The sequence below is a fragment of the Carettochelys insculpta genome, chromosome 1, assembly GCF_033958435.1.
Source record: "Carettochelys insculpta isolate YL-2023 chromosome 1, ASM3395843v1, whole genome shotgun sequence".
Lineage (NCBI taxonomy): Eukaryota > Metazoa > Chordata > Testudines > Carettochelyidae > Carettochelys > Carettochelys insculpta.
This window is the reverse complement of record NC_134137.1, coordinates 210,009,367-210,036,089: the sequence shown is the minus strand read 5'-3', so window position 1 is coordinate 210,036,089 and position 26,723 is coordinate 210,009,367. Positions and strand designations below refer to the sequence as shown.

At 42.6% G+C, this 26,723-nt stretch overlaps 1 protein-coding gene across 3 annotated transcripts in view; it reads left to right on the top strand.

Annotated features, from left to right (window-relative positions):
* EPHA3 (EPH receptor A3) overlaps positions 1-26,723 on the top strand; it is a 413,871-nt gene that overhangs the window by 377,286 nt on the left and 9,862 nt on the right. For 2 of the 3 annotated variants that reach the window (XM_074998622.1, XM_074998615.1), the window contains exons 14-15: positions 6,581-6,730; positions 8,835-9,028. In XM_074998622.1, the coding sequence (XP_074854723.1) occupies positions 6,581-6,730; positions 8,835-9,028 (344 nt within the window). Of the gene's footprint in view, positions 1-6,580; positions 6,731-8,271; positions 8,378-8,834; positions 9,029-26,723 lie in introns of those variants that run through there. The other variant, XM_074998629.1, reaches the window with a different exon arrangement.

Below are 26,723 nucleotides of genomic sequence, written 5' to 3'. Positions count from 1 at the left end.
ATGAGCTGAAATGTGCGAGTTGTGGGTTTTCTGGGTAGGAAATATGGCAAAGAGGTTTATGTGATACTGGAATTTCTGGCCAATGCAGAAATCTGATATTGCGATGGCCATGTTCAAGTCTTGTTTTCTGCTCAACCTCCATCTTTTCAATGTCTATCTGATTATTTATGCTGAGATAAAGAAATCATATGTGAAGAAACCATTTTGCAAAGCATGATCATGTGCATTTAATAAACTCCATCTGCCACTTACGGCACATACACAAACTATTGCAGGAAGTTGCCAGCATAATTAGAATCTCCTAATGCAGCCTAGGCCACATCTAATTTTATCCATAGGAGAAATGGGAGACTGTGTAACATATGTCTAACTTAAAATAACATTAAAAAGTGTGTTCCAGAGTTGGGGAGGTCACTTTCTTCACAATTAAGACATCAGAATTTTGAGATTTAACTCTGAGACTTTTTTTAGGTCCTTACTTGACTTTCCTGCTACTATAGTCCAGAATTTATATACTGTTTCTGTAAATTCTTAGAAATCTGAGTGAAAAGGAGGCAGTTGGATTGCTGGTTGTCACAAAATTTTGACAAAGGTGTTTCAAAGCTCTGTGATGCCACTGCAAATCCAGTTCAGATCAATAAGGACCACAAGTTACCACAGTGATGTCTGTGCTAGGTGAAATAAATTGGCAGTTGCCCTCTGGAAGATTTGAGTTCCATTAGTTACAAGAGTCACCATTTACTTTTATCTGTTGCTACCATTCTTGTTGATTGTCTCAGCAGAGGTATGTAAATAAGACCTATCTACACATATCTACAAAGTGTGGGTAACACTTTAGAAACATCTAGATGCCATTTCAGAAAGTGATCTAGGGACCGAAGTCTCATTGACAGTCAAGTTATCTGATCTCTTCTGAAAACTTTACCCTGAGTCCTTTTCAGTTCTGCTTCAGGCTCGTAAGCAAACAGAAGGAAAATAGAAGGAACATTTGCACCATCATCATCATCATCATCATCATCAATAACCATGGGCTCAGCGCCCGTTGGTGTCTGATGCCTCTCTCACTATTTCCTTCCATCTTTCCCTATCCAGTGCAGAGTGGCTTAGTTTCTGTAGACTAGTTCCGCGCCAATCTTCCACATCATCTGTCCATTCTCCATGGGGTCTGCCTCTCTTATTCGAACCATCCATTATGCTGAATACCAGGGTCTTGATTTTTCATTCATTGCTAATTCTGCAAATATATCCAAATAGTTGTAGCTTCCATTTTATAACCTTCTGTAGCAGGTTCTCTTTTGTGTGTATCTTCCTATATAATTCCTCATTGGTAACCTTCTGCATCCATCCTATTCTCAGAATCTTTCTATAACAACTCCTTTCGAATGCCAATATTCTTCTTTTCGAATCTTTCATTATCACCCATGTCTCACATCCGTACAACATGCTGCTGAATACACGTTTTCAAGACGCCCAGCTTCATTCTTAAGCTAATTGCTTTGCTTTTCCAGCTCTTATCCATCACCTTCAAACTCGCTCTTGCTTTCGCTGTTCTAGTCGCTATTTCCTTCTTACAGTCTAAATCATATGTTAAGTTGCTCCCCAGATATGTGAACTTCTCTACGTTTTCTAGTTCAATACCATCCACACTGATCTTCCTTCTTATTTCCTTATCTCCAGATACCATTGTTTTTATCAATGTTCATAATCAGTCCGTACCGCTTCCCTTCTTCGTTTAACACCTGCACTGTTTTCGCTAGCTTCTCCTCATCTTCCTCAATGATAACTATATCATCCGCAAACCTCAAGTTGTTAATTCTTTTCCTGTGCACAGGTATCCCTTCTACCTCTTCCTCGATCTTGTCATTGCTTTCTCCAGATGCGCAATGAAGATACTTGGCAATATTGGATCTCCTTCTCTTGTACCTCTACTTGTTTAAACCAACTTCCCAACTCCCCACATGTTATCACTACTGCCTCCGCATTATCATTGATATCTTTCAACAACCGTATCAGTCTGCTATCCACTCTGTATGACTCCAACACCGTCCAAGTCACTTTCTGATCTATACTATCAAATGCCTTTTGAAAATCGACGAACCAAGTGTACGCGTTTTTGTTGTTTAGCTAAATAGAGGATTCTTTACTAGAGAATCAGTCCCAGGACTTCTCACAGCCACTAATTCATATCAAGGAAAGAAAGGGGGCCCCATTTTAAAATAATGGTACAGACCCATACAGCTTAATGAATTTGTAGTTCTGCATTGAAAGTTGGTGAATGTGATGTTGCTTTTGACTTGAAATTATTGCCATAATTTTACAACATATAGGCTGTAGCCACACTAGCACTGAATTTCAAAAGGGGAAAACCTGATTAACAGTTTCAAAATGCCACTTTTCGAAATGGAGCGACTATATACAAAAAGCGGATCGACATTGAGATCTGCAACGTCAGAAGGTATCCCCATCCTTTCAAAAGGGAGCAACTACACAGCGCAGATCTTCCTTTCAAAATAAAGGGGCAGGAAATGGCACAGGAAGGGTTAAATTGCCAACAAGCCCTTCCTGGAGCACGGGCCAGCTGGCCTTTTCAGGGACCCCTCCCAAACACCCTCCCTGTGCAAGTGCTGAGGTCTCAGGCTGTGTGCCGCACGTGTCCCTCAGCCCAGCAGCAGCAGAGCCCTGCTCAGCTGCTACATCACACCACAGCATGGATCTGCAGCAGCTCCAGGATGAGGCTGTCCTGCAGGTCATGGCCAGACTGACGGCTGTACTCGCAGCTGTCCAGCTGCAGCTCCAAACAGCCCACTGTGGAGGACTTATTTCAAAATAGTGGTCAGGGGAGCAACTACACACATTTCTTTTCTATATTAACTTCAAAATGAGGTGCCGTTCCCAATACGGGAATGGAACAAGGCTTTTGAAATGTCCGCCCTGTTATTTCAAAATTAATTTCGAAAGGAGCACTTTGTGTGTAGTCATTCTGCTGCACATTTTGAAATGTCCCCACCTTTCAATATTAATTCCTAGTGTGGCCACAGCCACTCTGTGCTGAGAGAGTAGCATCTTCCGTACAACATGCAGTGAAATATCCCACATCTGGTTATGACCTGGCTTATCATGACTGTTCATGTTAGTGGATGAAAAATGGGGTGCTGTATACTATGGGTTTAAGTTAGGTAGATTTTTTTATGCTTCTGATAGGCTAGGACTTTTATAAACCTACTGAGTATTTTAATAGGGGGGCAGAGGAGCTGTATGTCTCTCAGAAGTAACTCCTGTAGACAGGGGCCTTTTGAAAGGACCCCTGGACATCAAAAGCCCCTTCTTCCCATTTGGTTTTGGGAAGAAGGGGATTTTGAAGTCTGCAGGACCTTTCAAAAGGCCCCTGTCTACACGAGCAGTGTGCATTTCCAAAGCGGCACTTTTGAAAAGTACAGAGCCACCATTATGCTAATGAGGCACTACATAGTCATGTCAGTGCCTCATTAGCATCTGCCAAAGTGGCTCATTAGCATCCCCCTTTTGAAAGGCAGAGGCTAGTGTAGCCGCAGCCTGCGTAGATTAAACCAGCAGGGGGCCAGTGTGAGATAATCTGGGTTGTAGTGCAAATAGTGCTCTGACAACACTTTGTTCTGTGTCTGTTTCTCCCAAGTCAGATGGCACAGTCATTTGGCTTTCCTGGTGATACAGGTGGGTTGGGAAACACCTGGCGGAATTACGAGAAGTGATAGCTGACCCCTCAATTGAGGAAGTTTGCCCTGTGTGTTTGCAGAGATTTACAGGGTAGGATAAAGTGCTGTTTTAGAAAGCAGAATAGTGTTTTCTTTTCCATCTTTGCATGGCTAGGAAGTTGCAACCTTCCCTATCAAATCAATCCTCACCAGTTATCTGGTCCTATGCCATCTCCTGGCTGCATAACTGCCAGATGCCTACCCTTGAAGAGCTCTTAAAAAAATTACTTACAGCAGAATTATGCTGTCAACATACTCATCTGCGTTTCCCGTTGGCAGCACATTAGATCTGTATTCTAGGGACTGCAGTGAGTACACAGTCATTTCCAGATGTTGTTCAGAGGTTGGGTTTGATCTTTAGAAGTCCTTTGTAGTTTTGGTCCCAGGTAGCATAAAGGTAATTATACCCTGACAGTTGAGAGCAGCTGGGACATGTAAGGAGAGAGCCCTTAGAAATGTACTTCTGAAGACTGGGCAGTCTCAGTATAAGGCCTTTTGCTTCTCAAATCACTTTCCCCTTCTACTGCCAGACCCCAGTGTCATGTTGCAAAGCTTATTGTTTACTCAGGCTATCTCTCAGCAACTGAGATGAGCAGGAGGGTTTCAGTAGGCAGACATTTTGGTGTTCAAATGCATATGGGTGCATGTGTGTGTTTTGTACCTTTAGATTACGCACAACAGTTCTCAAGATGTACATTGGGGCTTCGGAGTGAGTCGCAACTTCATTTTAATATGGTCACCAGGGCTGATCTCAGACTTGCAGGGGTCCTGGGCCAAAGCATGAGGGTTTAAACCACAGGAAGTGGGGTTCAGATTATAGCCCCCTGACCTTCCCACCCTCTGTACTGCTGGGATCTGAAGTCTTTGGGCTTCATCTTTGGACCCATGTTGCCCCAGATAGTGGGGCTCAGGGGTGCAGTCTCAGGCTTTGTTTCTTCTTCCTGGGGACATGTAGTAATTTTATTTATCAGAAAGATGCCACTGTGCAATGAAGTTTGAGAGTCACGGGATTACAGCTCTTCTGTTACTATTTAATTTTGTTGTGTAACCCGAGAGCCATAGCCATAGCCAAACTGTATGCTTGAAAAAAATACATATGATACAAATAAGTGTGTTGAAGCAGTAGTTTTATTAGTTAAGGTCCTGAGATATCAGGAGAGTTGGTTTTAATCCTCAACTCAACCACAGGCTCAGTGTGATCTTGGGCATCTGTGAGAGGAAGACAGTGTTATTTCTCTTCCACAGAAAAGTGTTAAGACCATGCATTTATGAATGGCTCTCTAGTGCCACTACACTGAGAATACAGAAAAAAATAAAAATTCAAACACAAAACATTTTAGTCGATGAGAGTGAAGGGCATTACATTTTGCTTGTTGAGTCTGAAGGAGCAAGACTGTAGACCTGGCTTTGGAACACAGATTAAATCTGTGTTCTGGGGAGTGCTTCAAGCACTGCTCTTTACTTTCTTTATTTTAAAGCAAAGACGGGACAGCAAAAGGGACTAAACCCACCCAGTTTTGAGGGATTCATGAGACATGAAGGTTGTTAGTGATTGGAGCTCAAGACAAGGGCTCAGGAGAACCAGCTCCATCACAGATTTTCTGCATGTCTGTAGGGAAGTCATGTGGTTTATCTGAGCTTCTGTTCCCTGACTGTTAAATAGTGATAACAGCACTTCACTACCCCATAGAGGTGCTGGGAAATAAATGCATTACAAATTGTGAGGTGTCTGGACAATACAGTAAAGAATGTTCCTAACTAGATTGGACAGGAAGCCTGAGCGGGACTTTTCTGCAGAGCTACATAAAATATAGATCCCTACTGCTGGAAACTTCTTGAACCTGTCATTGTATTCTGCATTCAATTATATTCATTTCTGAATTATTTTATTCCAGAGTCTTGTTTTACTGTGCAATATGGGCTTGTTTTCTCATGCGTGACCCCAAATCATAGACTTACAGATTTCTGCAAAAGCTGGCGCCTTTGGAAAGTGACTCAGTCTCTTCCCTCTAGTTCTCATGTTGCAGAAATGTAGCCTGGGGCTCCTTGCTTGCATTTTGTTAATTTGGTTTATGGCATGAAATAGTAGGCTCAATCAGAGAGAGGGGTTCTCCTTAACAATAGGTCTAATTTTAACAGTAGCGTTTCTTTTCTTCCAAGTTTAAATAATTTAATGATGGCTCTTCTCATGACCGTAAGAATATCTTCAGCCGGATTCTAACCAGTACAAATGGGTGAACAGCATAGCTGTTTATTGATTCTGAGAGTTGTTCTATGCTAGCCGTAACCCCAGCATTAATTAATCTAATTATGCCCCTTCATGTGATCTGCATGGATTGTATCCAAGCAAAGGTTTGGCATTAGTGAAGCAGAGCTGTACGTCTGCCCCTCGCTCTCTGAAAACATGAGAGTGAGAGAAGGAATATAAGAGTTAATTTTGCCAGCTTGACACCAATGGGAAGTGCACTGGCTGTTTATGGCCAGAATCTGGGCTCTTCATACTGTTTGAACAATATAAAGGGGTTGGAGCTGATCGCTGGCCTGTGATTGCTTCTTCACCTGAATTCTGGGAGACTGGCCCATCAACCCTTTTTTGTGTAAATAAATAAATTGATTTCCGTAGGAAAATATATACATATGGAGCTCAGAAGAGTTTAGCGATACCATATAAGGTAGTGTGTGTTATATAACCCATTGTGCATAAGAAATGGTCTGCTTCTGTTTCAAATGGTTATAGAATTTTGTACCTTCAAGCACATACTAAGCCATATGATAAACATGTCTACAAATAAAACAACCTATGCAGAAGCACTTGTGTTGCAATAATTAAAGAATTGTTCTGCTTCCAGGGAGGGAAGATTCCAATCCGATGGACATCACCTGAAGCTATTGCATACCGCAAGTTCACATCAGCTAGTGATGCGTGGAGCTATGGGATTGTCCTTTGGGAAGTAATGTCCTATGGAGAGAGACCCTACTGGGAGATGTCCAATCAGGATGTGAGTATATTATAATCTTGAGTTATGTTCTCTAATAAAGAATCAAGCTGTGAGAGGAAGTGGAGCATAATGAAGCCAGGTGGCTCCTAGTTTTTGACACGGACATTGAATAAGATGTACAAAGGAAAGTTTCCAAGTCTCTATGTTTATCAAAAAGACTAGTAGAATGTAAATGAAAATGATAAGCTTTCTAAAAAGTTTTGGACTACTGTGTACATGGGTAACAGAGAATTATATTCATGCTGAAATATTCTAAAACATGGCTTTCACTACTTACAGGAAAGATAATCTCTTCTACATGGCTTTTTGAATCCATTTTAATTGAACCATGCTAAATTAGTGCAGCTCTTCTGTTTCCATTTTTGCAACAGTCTGTATATTTTTCCATAAAACTTTCCTGCATAAAGTAGGTTATTATTGGAGCCTGTGAAGAAGATAATAGAAATATCTGTACTGACTTCAATAAAACAAAAGGTCTTCTGAAGCCAGGCAACAGATAATATGGGGAAATAGTCATTTGTAGAAGACCTTTTATGTCTATGTATATCAGTAAACTATATATATTTGCTATTCTTTGTGGGTTTAATTAATGTATCTCTGCTAACTTTTTTGTGTTGTAAGAGGGATGGCATTTCTCAGAGTAAAATTTATTTATAAAACCCAAAACCTATTGTGTTATTTCTCTTGTCTTAAACTAGATTTATTACATATCAGACAATAATAATGTTTTTGGACAGAAGTAAAACTGTACCTTTCTGTCACAAATGAGCTGATCTTAGATTATTAGGATATTTTCCAAGTCCAATTTTTAACACAAAACAACAGAGCAGAATTATCAACTAGAATCAGGCATTACACACTTGACAAAGAAATGTCAACTAGAATCTGTTTTGCCCATAATTATGACAATAAATACAAAAATTTATTTAAAAATAAAACAATTCCTTTCAACTAAGGACTCAGCTTGTATCTCAGACTTGAGCAGAAAACTGTATTCCTTCTACCTCGATGTGTCTGCTATTGATCAGGGTTACTTAATAGTTTTACTTTGGTTTATTTGGTAGTGGGATGCTTTTTACAAAGACTATTCACATTAAAATGAAATACAGGGCAAGTGTGCATGTGTTTTCACTATAGGTCTACTTAAACCCCAGAATACATTTTTAGCTGATTCCTGTCTCAGATCAGTTTCCACAGCTTTGGAATCTAGCAGTTGTAAGAACACAGATGCTAGTGTGACGTCCCCTGTTTATCGTCATAACTGTAACTTATTATGCAAAATCTAATATGGAGTGGCAAGGATTTTAACAGCAGAAGAGAAAGGAAATGGTAGCATAGACAAAACTGTTGTAAAGTTCTAGATGCTGGACTTAATTTTAAATCTAGGCTCTGATTTCAGTGATGGTACACTGAGGTAAATGAAATGATAATTTGGCTTATGTGGTACAATAGACAGAATGTCATCTTCATATTAGGTGATTTTGAGTAACCCACTGCCAAAACATTATGATCTAAACACGATGTGCTCTCCTTTCTCCAAGGCTCCCCATACTCAGCGTTTGGGATGTAGGTGGGATAGCCTACTGATTACAACGGATGTTCAGATGTGCATAGAGGAAAGCATATGGCACTAAAGATATCTAACTGGTAGATTTGATGTCTTCTAATGTTCAAGTGTTAATATTTATTAATGAGGACACTGGAATGAAATGAATAATAATCAGATGTGAAGTGCAGCTGTAAATGGTGTATAAATTTGGGGATAAGCTGGTCTTACTTTGTTTGACAGCTTATGAAATAGAGCTTTCTCATGGCTTCAGTCTAATCAATGTAAGGTTTCAGAGAAGGTGCTTGTTTGTTTGTTTTTGAGTTTCACCTTCCTCAAAGTCACACACTGCATCTTAACCTTCCCGTGGCACTTTCTGTATACCTAATTTGCTGCATGGCTAACTTGCAGATAACCCAGAAGCATTCCACTGCAGCACAACTGGTGAATAAACACTTTGTTTAAACATTAAGTGTCCATGCTAATGTGTTTCACAGGAGTAATAAAATAAGTTAATTGAATTGCCTCAATGTTCCAAAAAACTTTTATCTTTGTTAGGTAATCAAGGCTGTGGATGAAGGGTACCGCTTGCCACCTCCTATGGACTGCCCAGCTGCCTTGTATCAGTTGATGCTGGACTGTTGGCAGAAAGACAGAAACAACAGACCCAAATTTGAGCAGATTGTCAGCATCCTGGACAAGCTGATCCGTAATCCCAGCAGTCTGAAAATAATCACCAATGCAGCTGCAAGGTGACATATTAAATGCTACATCACACTTACTGAAAATCCGTGTTTGCTTTCTCCACCAATAATTACATTATGTTTACTCTGTCCATCCACCGTCTCAGTTTTATCCATTCCTTGTTTGCATGCCTGAAGACTAGAGACAGCTTTCCCTGCTCTGTTTGCAAGAGATTATTTTTATAGTTTGGGTGAGTGGAACCCCGGCTAATTTTAAACTAAGATGGAAAAGTGGTAAACTTAGGTAAATGAATATCTGGATTGCAGGTCACATTGGTTTTGATCCTGCAACGTTCGAGGTCTCTTATTTCCAACTTCTCATTTAATCTCCTTTATAAAGACCCTGATTCCTTAATCTTGAATTTGGTTATGGACAGTGGTACCAATTATCTAAATGCTTGCCTTGGGGCTTGCTGAATTTATCCTGCTCCGACTGTACAGTGAAGTATGTTGTCTCCTTGTAAGTGCAGTGAATGGCCTTCTTTCCAAGGGTCCCTCTTGGGAGCTGTAAGAGCCACTGTCTGCTATGTCAGCAACTGTCTATAAATTCCTGCTTTTTAGACCTTATTCCACCCTGAACAGGACTGACAAGCCCAGAGGGGCAGGGCCAGACCACAGCAGCTCTTCAACAGTTTTTACCAGTAGTGTACAGTTTATAGAGCCCCATCCCATGTAAAATCTATGCTCCTTCAATTACATAGTCTTTGTGAAGTCTGCAGTTAGTTGGCTGTGCATGTACTCCCTGGGCTCAAATATTTACATCCCATATGGCTTCTCCTGTGCATGTAGTTGTCTAGTTTTGTAAAGTGATGTAGAAACCAAATACCGTACAAGTGAAATTGTGCAAGTCATATAATTTTGCCAAAGCATTGCCTAACCTAATCATAATTTCCTTTCATTCACATCCTGCTGTTTTCTCCTGGTACCTAAGCATTATGTTGGTTTTTATAATTAAATCTCTAGGTTGTTTGGATATTTGTAGTCTGGAAGTGAATTCATAGTTCTCCCAGTTTTCATCAATTCCATTAATATTTGTACTTGGATTTGTTATTTTTGAGTTCAGTGTTTATTACGCCATGTGGGTGAACATTTCACTCAATTACAAAGAGTTGGAAAGCTTTCCAGATTGCAGTGGGGCAAGTCAGAAATGTTTCATCCACCCCGTAACCAGTTGTTGAAGCTGGGGTCTAATTTGGTTTATTGATTCTTGTTTCATTTGTGAGACACAGTAGAAACAAGATTTACATAACTGAAAATATTTCCAAAACAAAAACCAATCTAAAATAGGCTTCTGGTACCTCATTTTAGCCTGCTGTTGATGCTGATCAGTGATTGCTATAATTTTCAAGCTCCATCAAATAAACATTTTTGGATGGTTTTCAAGCACAAATTTTCTCGTATAGGTATGGATCATGATGGACATAAGTAAGCAGAGCACTGACCTAAATAAATATATATAACATTAAAATACAAGCGTGTAATAAAAATACGTTAAAAGCACTGCATTGACCCCAAATGTGTAATGTTACTGGGCACAGCATGGTCTCCAGGTAACACTGCACAGAACTGGGAGTGAGGAGTGCAGCTACTTTAAAGAATTTGGGGGACCTGTGCACTATGGCAATTAGGTTCCCCACACCTTCAACTAAGTGGGTGAAGCCCCCATAGGCAGGCATGGTTATCCTTCTATCCTATTTTAAGGAGAAATAACACATCCAGGTTTTATCTGCAGTTTGTCAAAGGCTTTCTGAAAAGTCATGTAATTTAAAAAAGGGGATACTGAAATTACAACAGCTATTAAGCCCCACCAAATGAAAAGCAAGAAATGTGACTGGGGGGGCCTCGGGTCCTACCCCCTAGGGTGTAGAAGCTGATGAGCAAGCCAGTCAACATTCAGCCCCCAGCTCCCAGGGGCTGGCCAGGTCCTCTGTCCATCCCATTGGCTCTCACCACAGCATTCCAGCAGGACAAAATGTGAGCATGCTGTTCCCCACCCCCCCCCACCAGCTAACCTTGCCTCCAAATTTAACTAAGCCACCCTGCATAGTTTGGGGGCAAAGAGGTCAACCTGGTTGGATGTGTATCTCCCTGAAATAGGAGTAGCTGTACAAGTCAAACTTCATTGCTCCAGGTCTGGTCAGGAGACCAGCATGTGATTTGTCATGGGCAAAATCTTTTCATCTCTTTGCGCTCCATTAGCAATTTTAAATAAGTGACAGATACAAGTGTTCTGCTAGCTGTTAACATTAATCAGCTCTTATAGGTCAACAGCCACCCTGGGTCATGGATGAGGTGGGAGGGAGCCTGGCTCCCCACCCTGGACGGAGAAGAACTGATGGCAGAAGGCGCAGGGCTTAGGGAAGTCAAACCTTCCCCCCACCCCCAGTCCCCCACTCCTTCAGAGCCATATGCAGAGTGGCAACACAGTGCTGCTGTGGAGTTTCAAAGGGGCGTGAAGCTCCAGATGACAATGGTGTTACTGTGGTGGCGACCAGAGCTCCAAGGCCCTTTGGAGAGCTGGGCCCCAGGGCAACTGCACTCTTTGTCCCCCTACCTCATCCCGATCGGCAGGCTGATTATCATCCTATCCTGTTTTAAAGAGAACTAACATGCACAGGTTATATTTTCAGTCTGTCAAAGGCTGTCTGAGAAGTCGTGTAATTTAAAAAGGGAACACTAACATGACAACAAAATGTAAAGCAAAATATACTTTCTGTTATTCAGTGACAGCACTTAACACATTTATAAGAGACTTAAAATTGTGGTTTATGCTAATATCTAACATATATCATTTTTCTGGTTAGCTAATCCTTCTTTTATGTGCCTAAATCATAAATATAGGACCCAGTACTTCTTTAAGAACACAGATGTAAATTCAGAGAGGTTCTTGAGAGCTCTACGAAATCATTGTTCATTTGCACGGGTGCATATGAGAGCAGAAACTGATCCTTAATATTTCAGGTACACTGTTAAAGTAAATGGGCAGAACAGTTCTTTGGCAATCTTTTGACCTTGGTCTTGCAGACTGCAGACTGGGTGTTGGTGCCGGTGTCACTTTATTGAATGTGTTATTAATTATTTGAAATTATTTCCAGGAATAATTTCTATCAGTAGTTTTTTTTTTGTTGTGTAGACTGTTTTTGAACAGTTTATTACCAGTGTTGAAGCCAAAGATGTTGTGGTTAGATTTCACTGGACATGGAGACCACATGGTATCAGTTCCCTGATTGTTTAAGTGTAGTGTAAATGCCCAGTGCACTCTCATCTCAGAGCTTCTGTGTCATGAAATTTGACATTTGTCTGAAAATTCCTTCTAGAAAATGAGCTTTCTAAAATATTTTCAGAAACCAAACTCAGTACAGGCAGGTAAAAGAAAAATTTAATGAACATTGAAGGAAAATGTTTTTTTAGTGTGCCCTTGGCTCTAGTTTTTACAACTGAGCTTACAAAAAATCAGATTGAGGCAGCCAAAGATGGCTTATTTCTGACACAAACAGGATGTTTTAAGAACTTTTAATTTCAGTTCTGATCTGCTTAATTCTATTCCCTTGCTTCTCACCATAGGAATTTCAAGAATGATGAATGGCTCAAAAGAGCTGCAATTTTACTTGAAGCATTCCAACCAGTGCCAAATATGCTACTGTGTTCACCAGGAAAATCTTCTGTGCATGTCTGTGTATTATTATTGAGGACAAAGAGATTTCTGTCCAGTTTTGCACATTGGCGCTAACACCTGTTGTGCTTTGAGAGAGGACCTTTTTGCTATCACATCTTATTCAATAGCCCTGGGTAGCAAACCTGATGTAAATAAATTGGTCACCTCCCCACAAGAATGCTAAATAATTGGTATTTATTTTTAAAGTATAAGTAAAACTTTTGTTCTTCTTTTAGTGCTTCCATTTTGATTCTATTAAAGAGATTAGAACAGTAAATAAACTGGAGGCTGATTCATACCTTTCATTATCACCCACACTAGACACAGGTCAGAATATGACCTTGTTCTTCAAGTAGTGTCCCTCTGTCTACTCCGCTTCCCTGTGCTCCTTTGAACAGAGAGGTAGTGGAGCCTGTTTGGCATGCTCATGAATACCTGCGAACCCTCTTCATATACTTGCTCACCCTACAGATATCCTCATGACCTGCACCAAAACTACAGTGTTGTCTGAATTTACTGCTCTCAGTTCCTTCCCAATCACCTTCAGCCAGAGATGGAGTTGTGCGTGTGTGTGTGTGTGTGTGTGTGTGTGTGTGTGTGTGTGCGATCTTTATATTAGTAGTTAGTTTTTTATTAGTAATAAATAGCAGATGTCTCTGAGAAGGAAAAGAGTTTTTGCAGTGGTGCTTAAATAGTCCCTCGGATTGACAGAATGCCCCCTAATGAGTGAAGGTTTTGTTATGACCCCATCCAAAAATTTTATTTATGTTTTCTTCTGAATTTCACATTAACCAAGCTATTCACCTTCCTTTCATTTTGTTTCCCTCCCTCCCATCAGTCTACACAGTGTTCTCTCTTCTATAGGCTAAACATCAAAAGAGATGTAGTCTTTTACTTGAACAGAGCTAGATCATTCAGGAAGACTCTACACTCTGTTTCTGTTGCAAACGTTATCTAGGAGAGCTTCTGTGTCCATACAGAGACATTCTAAATGTATGCCTGAGTGCATTATTGCCAATTCCTGATCTGCTGTGGTTCCCCCTCCTTTATGACTGACTGCACTCTCTACTAAATCAAAATCTACCATGTAGCTCTACTCAAGGATCTGCCATTTGCTGAGATCTTCATGGCTGTAACGTGGGCAAGGGCGTGCATTTTCCACCCATTATCCATTGTTTCACTACAAGATCAGATGCTGCAGTAGGCAATGCGGTTATTTCTTTTGCTATGGATTCTGTTCCAACCTTCCCATCTCATTAATGGGTTGTTGTTAGGGAGTCACCTGAAGCAGAGTCCCAAAGGGAAATAAGTAGGAGAGTCAAAGAAGGAGGAGAGGTTACTCTCCTTGTACACTCACTGGAATTCTCTGAGATGTGTGTCCCCTAGTTGCTTCACTACCTGCCCTTCTTTCCACTGTGTTGGAGTCTCTTTGTGAGAGAAGGAAAAACTGGGGCAGTTCATCCACACAGCCCTCTATGACCTCAGTCCAGGCTTCAAACTTATGCAGGGTGTGTGCATAGGCTGAATAGGCGCTGCTACCAATAATCTTCAGTGGAAGGCTCCTGGTGCATGTGCACCTGAAGTGAAGCTCCCAAGGGGAGACATATTTTGAACAACTCCAGTTACTGCACAAGATGAGTAACCTCTCCTCTTGTATTGTTTCCTGTTCATTGTGATTCAGACGGGATCTACTCCTTTAGTCTCAACTCAGGATTCAGGGCTTTTGCTGTGCTGCCCTTGTTATCCTTAATGGAAATTCTGTGATGGAGGTACTAGAATACAAACTGTGCAAAGCCATTGCCTGATGTAGGCCTCTACATTGTCTGCTTTGAGATGCACAACACAACCAAATCATAGAATCCTAGGGCTGGAAGGGCCCTTAGGAGGTCATCTAGTCCAGCCCCCCACCACCTGAAGCAGGATCAACCCTAACCAAATCATTCCAGCCAGGACATTTTACACCCAGGACTTAAAAACCTCTAGGTATGGAGATTCCACCAGTTCTCTAGGTAATGCATTCCAGTGCTTCACCACCCGCCTGGTGAAATAGTTTTTCCTAACATCCAACCTACACCTCCCCCTCTGTAACTTCAGACCATTGCTCCTTGTTCTGCCATCTGTCACCATTGAGAACAGCCTCTCTACATCCTCTGTAGAGTCCCCCTTCAGGAAGTTGAAGGCTGCTATCAAATCTCCCCTCACTCTTGTCTTCTGCAGACTAAATAAGCCCAAGTCCCTCGGCCTCACCTCATAGGTCTTGTGCTCCAGCTCCTTAATCATCTTCATTGCCCTCCGCTGAACCCACTCCAGTGCATCCACAAATGTGAGATGTGATGTCTGCATTAGGCGGGTCACAAGCACAAAATGAAACAGTACATTTCATAAGTCTTGTCATGGCACTGGGATTGCAGTGTATTGTCTACTTGTAAACAATTGAGTGGACTGAGGGGGCACCAGTGCTGAATGCAGCCTGAGCTAACCTGGGTTACCAGCAGTTACAGAAAATCCAGACAAATACTTCATTGGCAATTGTCCTGAGAATGGATAGATGATAGACTCACATGCAGCTCTGGCCACTTGTAGAGTGAGACTGAGATTACATTTTTACTCCCACGTGGGCACCAGGGCATTGCACAGTGAGAGGGAACCAAAGATTGTTTCTAGAGCCTGGCTGGGTAGAGGAAGGTATATCTAAAGAACCAGGTGAGGCAAGTAACTCCTTTCTCCCACCTAAATATTCAACAGGTGTGAGGGCTGCCTGGAGGACAAGGGTTTAGGCCAGGTGTCAGCAATCCCAGGCACACATCCCAAGTGTAGCATGTCAGCTGCTTTTCATCAGCACATGAGGGAGGAGCCTGCCCCTCCTCCCACCTGCAGCCTGTGGATTAACAAAAGACAGACCAACAACCACCTAAATGGTAAAGCTCTGCGTCTTAATGTATTTATTAATGAAGCTGTTGTAAGTAGGACTATTAGTGACTTTAAAAAGTACCACTGACACTCGGCCCACATATAGAGACCAAAAGTCAAACCTCAGCACTCTGCCTCAGAAAGGTTGCTGACCCCTGGTTTAGGCTGTAGGCTGAACAGTCCTGAGAGAGTAACCCAAGGAGTAGCAAAGCCTGAGGAGAAGGTGTGGGTTAATCTTTAATATCTTGCACTTTTTCTTGATTAATGATGCCAAAACCAGAAAGCAAAGTGTGTTTATATGGGGTATGGGGGAGCTTGTACTTGTAAAGAGTGTGAGTTGTATTTTGAAGAGAAGCTGGGAAAGATGACCTGCTCACAATTGCTAACTGGGGATCCATGTAACACTAAAGTGTCCCCAATTTTTCCTCAAAAACAAAGAGTAGCAACAATTTGTGAACTAAGCAAACATGATATGAAATCTCGGGAGGAGAGAGGGCGGGTGGGGAGAGTATGCCAAACAGCAAGGCAAATTTTATTTTAAGAACAAAGCTATGAATTTTACCAAAGGGACACTTTTTATACTAGACATAAATAATTGTAACTACAAAGATTCTAGTTCTTAAGGTGCAAGGATAATTAAAGTGAATACAATGAGTCTACTTCTCCTCAGTGTGACATTTGTTTACTGGTCTCCTGTTAGGAAGCACATAAACCCATGATTTCATTTGGTATAGAAGATAAAACTAAAATTGCTGCACATGCACTCTGTTTTTGCAAGGTTGGTAATTACTGTGTTGTCCTTATCGTTAGTCCAGAATTTCAGTGCTTGAAGTTACTTAAACAAGAAAGTCAGTCATTTGCATTCACAGCAATGTAGTGAAGTTCTCAGTTCACCTTTTGTATGACAAAAAAAAATTATAAATGCTTCTTTTTAAGTGTGAATGAATAAAGTATACTTCCAAATTTAGAAATAGCAAATCAGATTGCATTGATCCTGCAAAAGAACAGAACATGAAATCCAGGAGATAGTGCATATGGGAGTTCTCTACTCAGCAGACACATGCCATCTTTTACACAGAAGTAATGCTTCATCTCCTTGGTGGTCTTGGCAACTTAATATTACAAATGATTTCCCTCTCACTGAATAGTTGGCATATCCATAGCAGGGATTGAAGTTTCTTTGCTTTTTATGTTTATTTCTAAACATGATGTGCTGTGACAATAGTCCTTGCATTGTGACAAAATCTATCTTAATGGAAGCAGCCTATATTTCTCTGTGCTTATGTGCGTGACAGAACAGTTAATTCCAGCAACTAACACAATGGTCCTGTCCTCTGAAATCTGACAGCAGCAGGACATTTTGTAGCAAGTGCATTCTAGCATCTCCTGAATGAATTTGTCACTGTATATTTTTGGGGGCGGGGGTTGGGGGGGATATCATATACGAGCAAATATGCACCTCCAGCCCCATGCAGTGCAAGCATGAGTAAAACTGAGAATATTCTTTGAGCCAGTGGAGTGATTACAATTTGAAAACTGTATCAGTTGGTGGAGTGGAGATGGGGACAAAACAAAGAGGAAAAAAAAGCAGGGGGAGGGCAGGGGGGCAGGGGAAAATGTTCTGTTTCACCTCCCCTGAGCAAATAGGCAATTTCCATGATTTCTTTTTAATGACTCTGTTCTGAAGCTGGTAGGTACTGATTTATGTAAAGCTGTAAAAGATCAGGTGGAACCCTGCAGGATGTCGTTTACAGCTGCATGGATTGCAACCCATCTAATTTGTCTAGTTAAGTGTGAGCTCATGGTGCGCACCACCCAGCCCATAAATTTCATGTTCAGCCCTGCTGTCTGGGGGCTGGGTCGGGGGAGGAAAATGCCGATGTGTGCAGATGCTCTGAAAGCCCAGCATTCCCTGGGTGCATGGGAGGAGGCATCACAGAATCTTCACAGCGAGACACAAATTCCTGTTCCTGATAAACTGTCCAGATGTCCTCTCTGAGGAGGAAAGTAACTAATTTTTGTTTGGAATCCTACAAGGAGAAAAATGATACTTCACAGTGCTGGTTAGTCTGGGGTCACTTACATAAAAATTAGATCATATTTTTTGTCCTTGTGATACTTTGATCCACGTAATAAATATAAAAGCTGTGTTGGACCACTCTAATCCCTAACCCTACTGTCCTGTTCTATTTCAACTTGTTTATGCCTTTTCTCTCTCTCTCTGAGCTGTTGTTGTGTCAGGCCCCTGTTTCATTAGAATTAAGATGAAAAGGGGAAAAAAAAAGAGTAACACTAAGTTGAATAGAGAAAAATTTTCTCCATGCTTTAACACTAAGCACACTTCATAAATACTTTTAATAAATGTCTTGGGATTCCTGATGTTATATCTAAAATACCATAAATAATAAATGTGACTGTTCATGAGGCAAACAGTAGTTAGCTATGTGTAGGCCATATGGCTACTGGGTACGCTCTGGGCCTGCTTGCCAAACTTGGGTGACTGTTTACTGTTCAAAAATTGATTTGTCTCAAGACTACTTTTGGCATGACATGCTTAATTTTAAAGAGCCATGTCTGCAAATAATTTCTTTAATCCCCTGGCCATCTTTCCTTTATTGCTTTTTCCAATTCGTACCAGGCCTATCGTATGGTTTTCCAAACTCTTCTATCATTTTTTTCTCTTAATGGCAATGTGTATGATGGTAGACAGTCAAGAAACGTTTTTTTCCCATCTTAGGGCTTGTCTATATGCAGCAGAAGATTGTCCCCATCAGGGTAGATCTTCCAGAGTTCAATTTTGCACATCTGGTAAAGATGCAGCAAAATTGATCTCTCAGAGGTTGGCTATTGTATGGAGTAAGGGCGGTCAGTACAAGAGAATAGATGCTATATCATCACTAGGGAGATATGTCGATTCCAATTCACTAATTCAAGCTATGCAAATGCCATAGCTAGAACTGGATATCTGAAATTGACTTATTTCCCTCACATAAACTTAGCCTAAGACTGTTCTGAGGATCCTGATCTTTAGCGGGTGTAAAAATACATAGTGCCATTGATATCAGTGAAGCTACAACAGAGATCCTCCAGCCAGTAGAGGATCAGGCCCCAAAGGTCTCCCATTACTCCTGACAACAGCAAATTGTTTGACTGCTCAACCTGTAAGTGCAGAGTGCCCAGCAATACATATTCCTGATGATAAGAAGATACTTAGGTTTCTGATCAGCTGTGTTACTGCTCTTGAGCCACACTGAGAATTGAAGGTGAGGCTGCAGTAGCAATCGCTGAAAGATCCTGATTATCAATACCTTCCAAAGCAGCCTGTTCCAGAGCTTCTGATTGGTTTCACAGCATTGTCCAGTGATCTGAAAAGTGAAAAGTCTGATGGTTTGTATCACCCTGGGTCATCTTTAGTAATGGCAGAACACGATCCACTGTCTGGGTAATTTTATAGGTGGCAATTTTTGTATTTTTCTTAAGGCAGTTATGTAGCCAGCCACAACTTCCGAAGCCAGCATTCTGAAAGCATTTTGTAATTTATAAGAGGAATCCATTTATCAAACTAATGATAGGCAAAACTTCAAAGGGTGGAAGTCTGGCTGAACTGAGCCAAATTTCTTTAGTTTAAAAATTGAGGTCAGAATCCCATGCGTAAGAGTTCTGGTATTTTCTACCCCACAGCAGCGGCAGAAGTACCACATGAACATACTCTTCAAGCCCTTCTGATCCTGATGAAACTTAAATGATAATGAAAGAACATGAAAATGATTAAAATAGGGATTTTCAAACCAGCCTAAAATAATTATGTACCCACCTCCCACAGAAATTCATTGGCATTTGAGCATTTCATTGGGGCTTCCTTCATATATTTGACCTTCAAAGTTTTTCCAAACCTCTGATTGTTTACATTTTGGATAAAAAGTCCTTGTTAGTAGGTCTTCTGAACCGAAATCAGACCTCCCTTTACAAATATTAACGAACCATGTACTGAGCAGTGACATACCATAATCATTTAACTTTTAAATCATGACATTTAGAGCATGTTCTCTAATTCTCACTTCTGGTTCCTGGTGAAAAAAGTTTTGAGGAGTAAAGGGACTTCGAAATTGCCCCATCACTTCGAAGTACCGGCGGGTGAGCCACGGCTAGACATTTAAAACTTTGAAGTTGCTGCGGGGGGGGGAATTTAATAAACTCCCAACACCCTAATTACCATCCTCCCTTTGAAGGAGGGAGGTAGTGGAGACAAGCCCTATGACTCCACTGTTAGCTCTTTATCAGAGCAGCAGGTATGGCCCTCTGTGATGCTACCAAATGCAAGGGTATCATTCTGGCCGCAGAGAAGTGAGCCTCAAAAAAGATACTCCCTCGCCTACTTTGTCACACTTTTTATTCTAATTTTTCAATATGACATTTACTTCCCAGTTGCTATTAATCCAACAACAGCCACCTGTTAGAAATCATGCAGGCTTAAAATGGGTTAAAATAGACAAAGTGGTATACAGATGAGCAACGTGTGACCACACATGAGGTGGAGATTGAAGGTGACACAACTAAGATGGTATGAATGGCTATGTCACACATTTTATTATTACAGTAAATCGGTGTTCTGAATCAGTGGTTTCATGGAGCCATCCAGAGATCCTGGACCTCATCGCTGTGTCGGGGGGAAGAATCTATCTTCATGAAGCTCAAAAGCAGCAAAAGAAATGCCGATATTTATGCGAAGATACTGTAGTGTGTGATTCAGAGAGGGTATGCTAGGGACACACAGCACTGCCATGTTAAAATCAAGGAGCTTAGGCAAAATTTCCAAAAGAGCAAAGATGCTAATGATTGGTCTGGGTCACCTCCCCAGACCTGCTGCTATTATGATGAGCTTCATGCTATTCTGGGGACAGAACCAACCTCTTCCCCCCAAAAATGCATGGACTCCTCAGTAAATGTTGCTCAGCAATATGATGAAGTGGGGTCTAAGGAGGTGGGTGAGGAAGAGGTGGATGACAGTGGGATGCAGTCTGGTGCAGAAGCTGATCCTGTGTTAGCCGATGGCCGGGGGTGAGGTACCATGTGTGCCCTTATTTCATCCGACTCTTTAACTGCTAGGACAGACAGTCCCTTTACAGCGGGCAGCCAGGGGTGGCTGACAGATGCCCCAAGGATTTATCACCCGTGTCTTTAACTGCTAGGATGGGAAGTCCCTTCGCAGCGGGCAGCCAGGGAGGCTAATGGGTGCCCCAAGAGTCTGCCCTGTGGAGGCGGCATGACTTAGCTCTCAGCTCTCAGTACCCCTCACCAGTGACCACACTAATATAGCCGAAAACTGGCTGGGGTTCTTTTCTTTGTGTTCGGTTTGCACAGTAACAGGAAGAGTCAAGTTAAAAACTTAAACAGTTACTGTTTATTTGATAGGCAAAAGCTTAACTCTTATGTTTACAAGGCTTATATTTCACTCCTTAGGTTACAAGCAGCTAACATATAACAAAAGTACTTTAATTCATAGATCTATTATTAAATGCACGCAAAAGCAGAACACATAGCAGGTCTTATTCTCACCCCTGCGTTACCCAGCTTGGCGTGGCCAGCGTCTGTCACTCAATCCCTCGGGAAGAAGAGTACAAGGAGGGCGTCCCCTGGGACCTCGGGAGGCAAACACCTTCCTGACCAGCAGGTATAGGTAATTGGAGCTGAATTAGAGGGGGCTGCCAGACCCTTCTTTATACCCCTTGGGTCAGGTACACTCTTCCTTATCTTTAAAGATGCCAATTGTGTTAGATTGTCTCATGATGCTAGTTCTCACAGGGAGTTTCAAGGACTTAATTGACACCTGCGAGGTGGAGATAATTTAGACATTCTTTTCTTATGGGTGGGAGATTCCTCTCCTGAGGCGACATGTAGGCGTATCAATCACCGGTACTAGCCAAGGGCAGCGTGAGGCCCTGGTCATCTGCTAGCCCATTTGTCTTTTGTTGTCTGGTTTCGGTCCATGCAGGGTCATGATGAGACAGTCCATCTGTGCTCTGAGGTATCAAAGACTGTGCTTAAGATTAGTGCATCTGTGCTGTCAGGCGTTCCAAGACTGGGCTGTTTCCTTTGTGCTCTGAAGCACCTAAGAGGGGCAAGATGGAGTAGAGTGGGGGGGATTCTGTCTGGCTACATCCTGCAAGCCAGAAGCTGTTTGTCACATTGGAGATGATCCCCTTGTCCCAGAAGGTTTTGGAGGTAAACGGGGATGCAAGAGAGGGCACTTCTGGTGAGTATGCTTTTTTCCTACAAATAATAATATGGTGCAATCATGGGCATATTTCTGGTGATGGAGTTCTCACTGAAGGTCTTAGACAAGCACTCTTGAATTCTCACGAGATTTTTGGGGAGAACTGACTTATTCCTGCTTCTATGGTAAGACACCTTGTCACATCAAGCCCCCAGTAAATAATGTGGAATCATGGCAACACGGAGCATTGTTGCATATTTTCCAGCATTGTATGTGAACAGGACAAGCATTCTTTCCTTATCCCTTTCTCTTATTCTGAGGAGGCTGGTGTCTCCTTTGGCAACCTAGAATGCATGGGAAGTTTCATGAGTCAATGCAGTGACTTTTAATGATTTTTTTGCTTGTGAACCAGAGCAGAGCAAAACTCATACAGCCTGCCTACTGACTTTTAAATCACAGTGTGGCATGTCCTCCCTACCACCTGGGCCAGAGGTGGTTGCACCCTGCCCTGTTCCATGTGTGCTCCTGCAATGACTTTCAGTCGTTTTTTAACTCATGGCACATCCTGCTTTAAAGTGAACTCACTGCTTTAAGAAACCCACATGGTAGCTCCCCACTCTCCCCTAGGCTGGCCTCCAGCTGGACATGCCCCACAACCCCCAGTGCTCAGTGCTCTGCCTCATCCAAATGGTGGAAGAGGCACTTCCACATTTTCTTTTTTTCCCCATGAACTGAAGATAGCTTACTAGTGTGTTCAAGGTAAATGTCAGCTGCAGAAGAGCTTGAATCCTTCTGCTCGGATTCCTTCATTCTTCAGCCTTAAGAATCCACAGAGTAACCTTGCTGGGCCATGTATTCTTCCATAGAGACAGACAGCCATTCATTCTGTCAGTGTGCTCATTGTTTTCAGTAAAGATAAAAACATTGCTATTGACAGTGCCCTTAAAATTTGAAGATATTTTTTACACAGGAAACGACCTAGCAAATAGGAATCAGAGGACTTGTGACCCCGCCACCCCACCCCCTGAAATGAGAATACCCCAAATGTGGATTAGGAAGAAGACGAGCCATCAGGAACTGATAGTAGATTATTTTGAAGTGGTGGGAAAAGAGAGGAGCTGAGAGATTGGAGAGGAATCATGATGGATAGTCAGACTAAAATGCATTCTCCAATCTGTCCTTTATGACCTGGCAGACAGAGATAATGGAAGCAATGCTTCAAAAATCAAACACTACAAACTCTACACCCTTTGTGCAGTACCTGCACCATTTCATGCCTCCCTTTCTGTATTCATTACCCTCCCCTGGTCAGGGCTGTGCATCCCCCATCACTCCAGGCCCCACCATTTCAGACCTTCCTCCACACAATCAGTCCCCTTGCCTAGTCAGGGCTCAACACCCCCACATAAAATCTATGCCTCCACTTATACATTCTCTCCATGCATATTCAGCCTCCTTTCTTTGTTGAGGCCCCAGAGTGAGGCGGGGGGCAGGGGGGAGGAATGTCACAGAGATCCCTGCATTCCACTCCCAGGGAATTGCCCACCAGCAGAAGGCTAACATTCCAGCAACCATGAGTTTACTATCCTTTTGTTTTCCCTTTACCCACCATTCTGCCATTAGGGCCCCCTAAATAAAAACTTTATAGGTTGTAAAAAGAAAGGTTTGTTTATTAGCTAATATACTTTGGGATCCATGCTTTGGGATTGGGTGTGGTGGTGAGGGTTGTCATGAAGTTGGAAGTGGTTTCACAAAGGGCAGGGAAGCAGCATGGGTAAAGAGGATGATAGTTAATGGCAAAAGATTCAGAACACTGAGCACTCATTCATAAACTTGGTTTTCAAGGCATCCCTGATTTTCATTACATCTTTCTGTGCTCTTCTGTTTGCCCTTGTGTCAGATTACTGTAATTACTGGCCAAGAGAGCTGCCTCTGCCCCCGCCCCCCACTGACATGAAATTCTCTCTTACTCCTCACAAATGTTAGGAGGAACACAGCAGGTCCCAACAAGGGTAATGTTTTATTCACTGAGGTCTACACAGGTCAGAAGGTACCTGAACCTGTCTTTTAAATGGCCAAAGGCACATTCTACCACCTGTAAGGAATGTGCCAGCAGGAGCTCAATACTGCTGAAGGAGTTGGGGAATGTGTTCTGCAGAGATCATTTGCATGAAAATACAAAGGTGTGTATAACTAATGCCTTGTAAACAAAGCCTGCTGGGAGCAGGCAAAGCAAGGAAGTTTTGTCAATTGTAAACAATATGTTATTATAAAGTCACAATTTATGCTATCACCCAGTGTAAGAACTGTGGAGTTTCAACAGTGCTTTCAGTTTTGTGGGAGTACAGGGCAGTCATCATTACTGTGTAAGATATGGATTGCAGAGGGCTCCTTCCCTCAAAGCATTGTGAGGGTGAGAGTGGGGAGGTCGAGGAGTTGAACCAGCTGGCTGGAAGTCTTTTAGCTATACAACTGTAAGACTGGTTTGACTAGTTATCTCCCTACTGCACTGTTCAAAGGTAGACCTAAAGCTGGCTCTATAGTTGTTCTGTCAGAATCCATCTTGGTGGACACTGAGATGTTGTAGCTAAGCCCAGAGCTGAATACCACTATGAGCTGAAATCACTGGTAGCTGAAGCTATGGGGAGCTGGAATTGCAGGGTTTTGGCTACAGAAAAACCCACAAGACAGCAGTGGGTGACGGGCAGACAAAACCTACAGCAAAACCCACAGGACAGCAGCAGGCAGATAGCCAGTAGGAGGAGCAGTGGATGGACAGACAGCATGACCGGTGGACAGCTGGAAGGAAGAGCAGTGGACAGACAGCATGACTGGTGGCCAGCCAGTAGCAGGAGCAGCAGGCAAACAGCAGGAGTGACCGGTAGACAGACTATAGGAAGAGCAGTGGGCGGATGTCAGGTGTGACCAGCGGACAGCTGGTGGAGGAGCTGGCAGGGAGCAAGTAGAACGCTGGACTAGCGTAAAGGGGACATTGCCTTAGGTTAAATAAGGGAATGCATCAGGGTGATGTGTCAGGGCCTGCACAGACTGAACCGAGTTGTAAGTGGGGCAGTTGAAAAGGGGGCTACGGAGAAAGTTTGGGTGTGTAGATTGGCTGGTTACAGTGTCGGACTGGTGAGCCTGAGAGGCAAGGGACACTGCTCAATCCATTTGAGCTGGGACAGTTACTTGAGGGTTGGTTATGAACTCTGGGGCTGTGGCCACTCTTGGCCAAACCTTCGAAATGGCCATGCTAATGGCCAAATCGAAGAATACTAATGAGGCACTGGATTGACTATTCAGTGCCTCATTAGCATTAGCATGCTTCTGGCCATGGCGCTTTGAAAGCGCCACTTTCAAATGTACGTGGCTCAGCGCAGCTACACGGGGCTCCTTTTCCAAAGGACCCCGCGCATTTTGAAATCCCCTTATTCCTCTCAGCTGTGTGTTGCTTTCAAAGCGCCAATTTGGCCATTAGCATGGCCATTTCGAAGTTTTGGCCAAGTGTGGCCACAGCCTGAGTGTGGTGTTTTCCCAAACTTCTGCCATATGACTTTTCTGCCTCTTTCATTAAAAGTTTCTTTCCTACACTCAGACACTGTGCGTGCAAGTGGGGAAGCATTGCCTTGCTGAGGCGCCCAGGGGGTGTGTGAATTGCCCCGGCTACTGGGTGTGGGCTCGAGCCAGTTCCGTATGAGATTGATTAAAAGGAAAGCCTAGATATGGAACTCGGCTCTGGTTGTTGCCGATTCCTTCTGGCAGAAGGGTTACACACCTTTCTGCACCTGCTCAGCCTGTAGTTGCAGAAATTTTCACGCGGCTCCAGAGTGCCTGTGTATGGTTTCATGAGTCAAGGGAGCAAGGAGTAAGCAGGGTCACCAAGAATCATTATGGGAACTTCCACATCCGTAATGTTGATTTTCTGGTCTGGGAAAAAAGTATCACTCTGGAGCCTTCTAAAAAGACCAGAATTCCTAAAGATTTGCACCTCATGCACCCTTCCCAACCACTCCATGTTGAAATGACCTTTTGTGATCCACCAGAAGCTGCAACATGATAGAGAAGTACCCCTTGTGATTACTGTACTCTGAAGCTTCGTGATCCAGTGCCAGGAGGGAAATGTGCATTCCATCTATGGTCCCATTACAGTTAGGGAACCCCATGACAGCAAATCCATCCACTATGCCCTGCACATTCCCCAGAGTCGCTGTCTTTAGCAGGAGAAGGTTAGCTATCACCTTGGCTACCTGGATGTCAACAAATCCCATTGTAGATTTGCCCACTCCAAACTGATTTCCCACTAATTGGTAGCTGTTTGGGGTTGCAAACTTCCACAGAGCAAGTGCCGCACACTTCGCAACTGTCAAAGCAGTTCTCATTCTCATATCGCTGTGCTTCAGAGAGGGAGACAGTAATTCACAAAGTTCCGTGAAACTGGCCTTACGTATACAGAAGTTTTGCAGCTACTGCTGGTTGTCCCATGTCCACAAAATGATGTGGTCCCCCACAGTCTGAGCTGATTTTGTGGGTCCAGAACCTGCGCTTCACTGTATACTCCAGTGCTGCCAACAACTCCACATTCATCCTCTCCAGATCTTGATGCCCATTAGTGCCCCCTGCCTCAATCCACTCATTCTCTGTGGGCAATAAGTTCAGAATATACAACATCGTACTATGAGAAGTCAGCAGAAAACACTGCACCAAACATTGAATCATCTCTGGATCCAGCAGAAAGGGATCTAGGGGTTATAGTGGACCACAAGCTAACTATAAGTCAACAGTGTGATGCTGTTGCAAAAAAAGCAAATGTGATTCTGGGATGCATTAACAGGTGTGTTGTGAACAAGACACAAGAAGTCATTCTTCCGCTCTACTCTGCGCTGGTTAGCCCTCAGCTGGAGTATTGTGACCAGTTCTGGCCACTG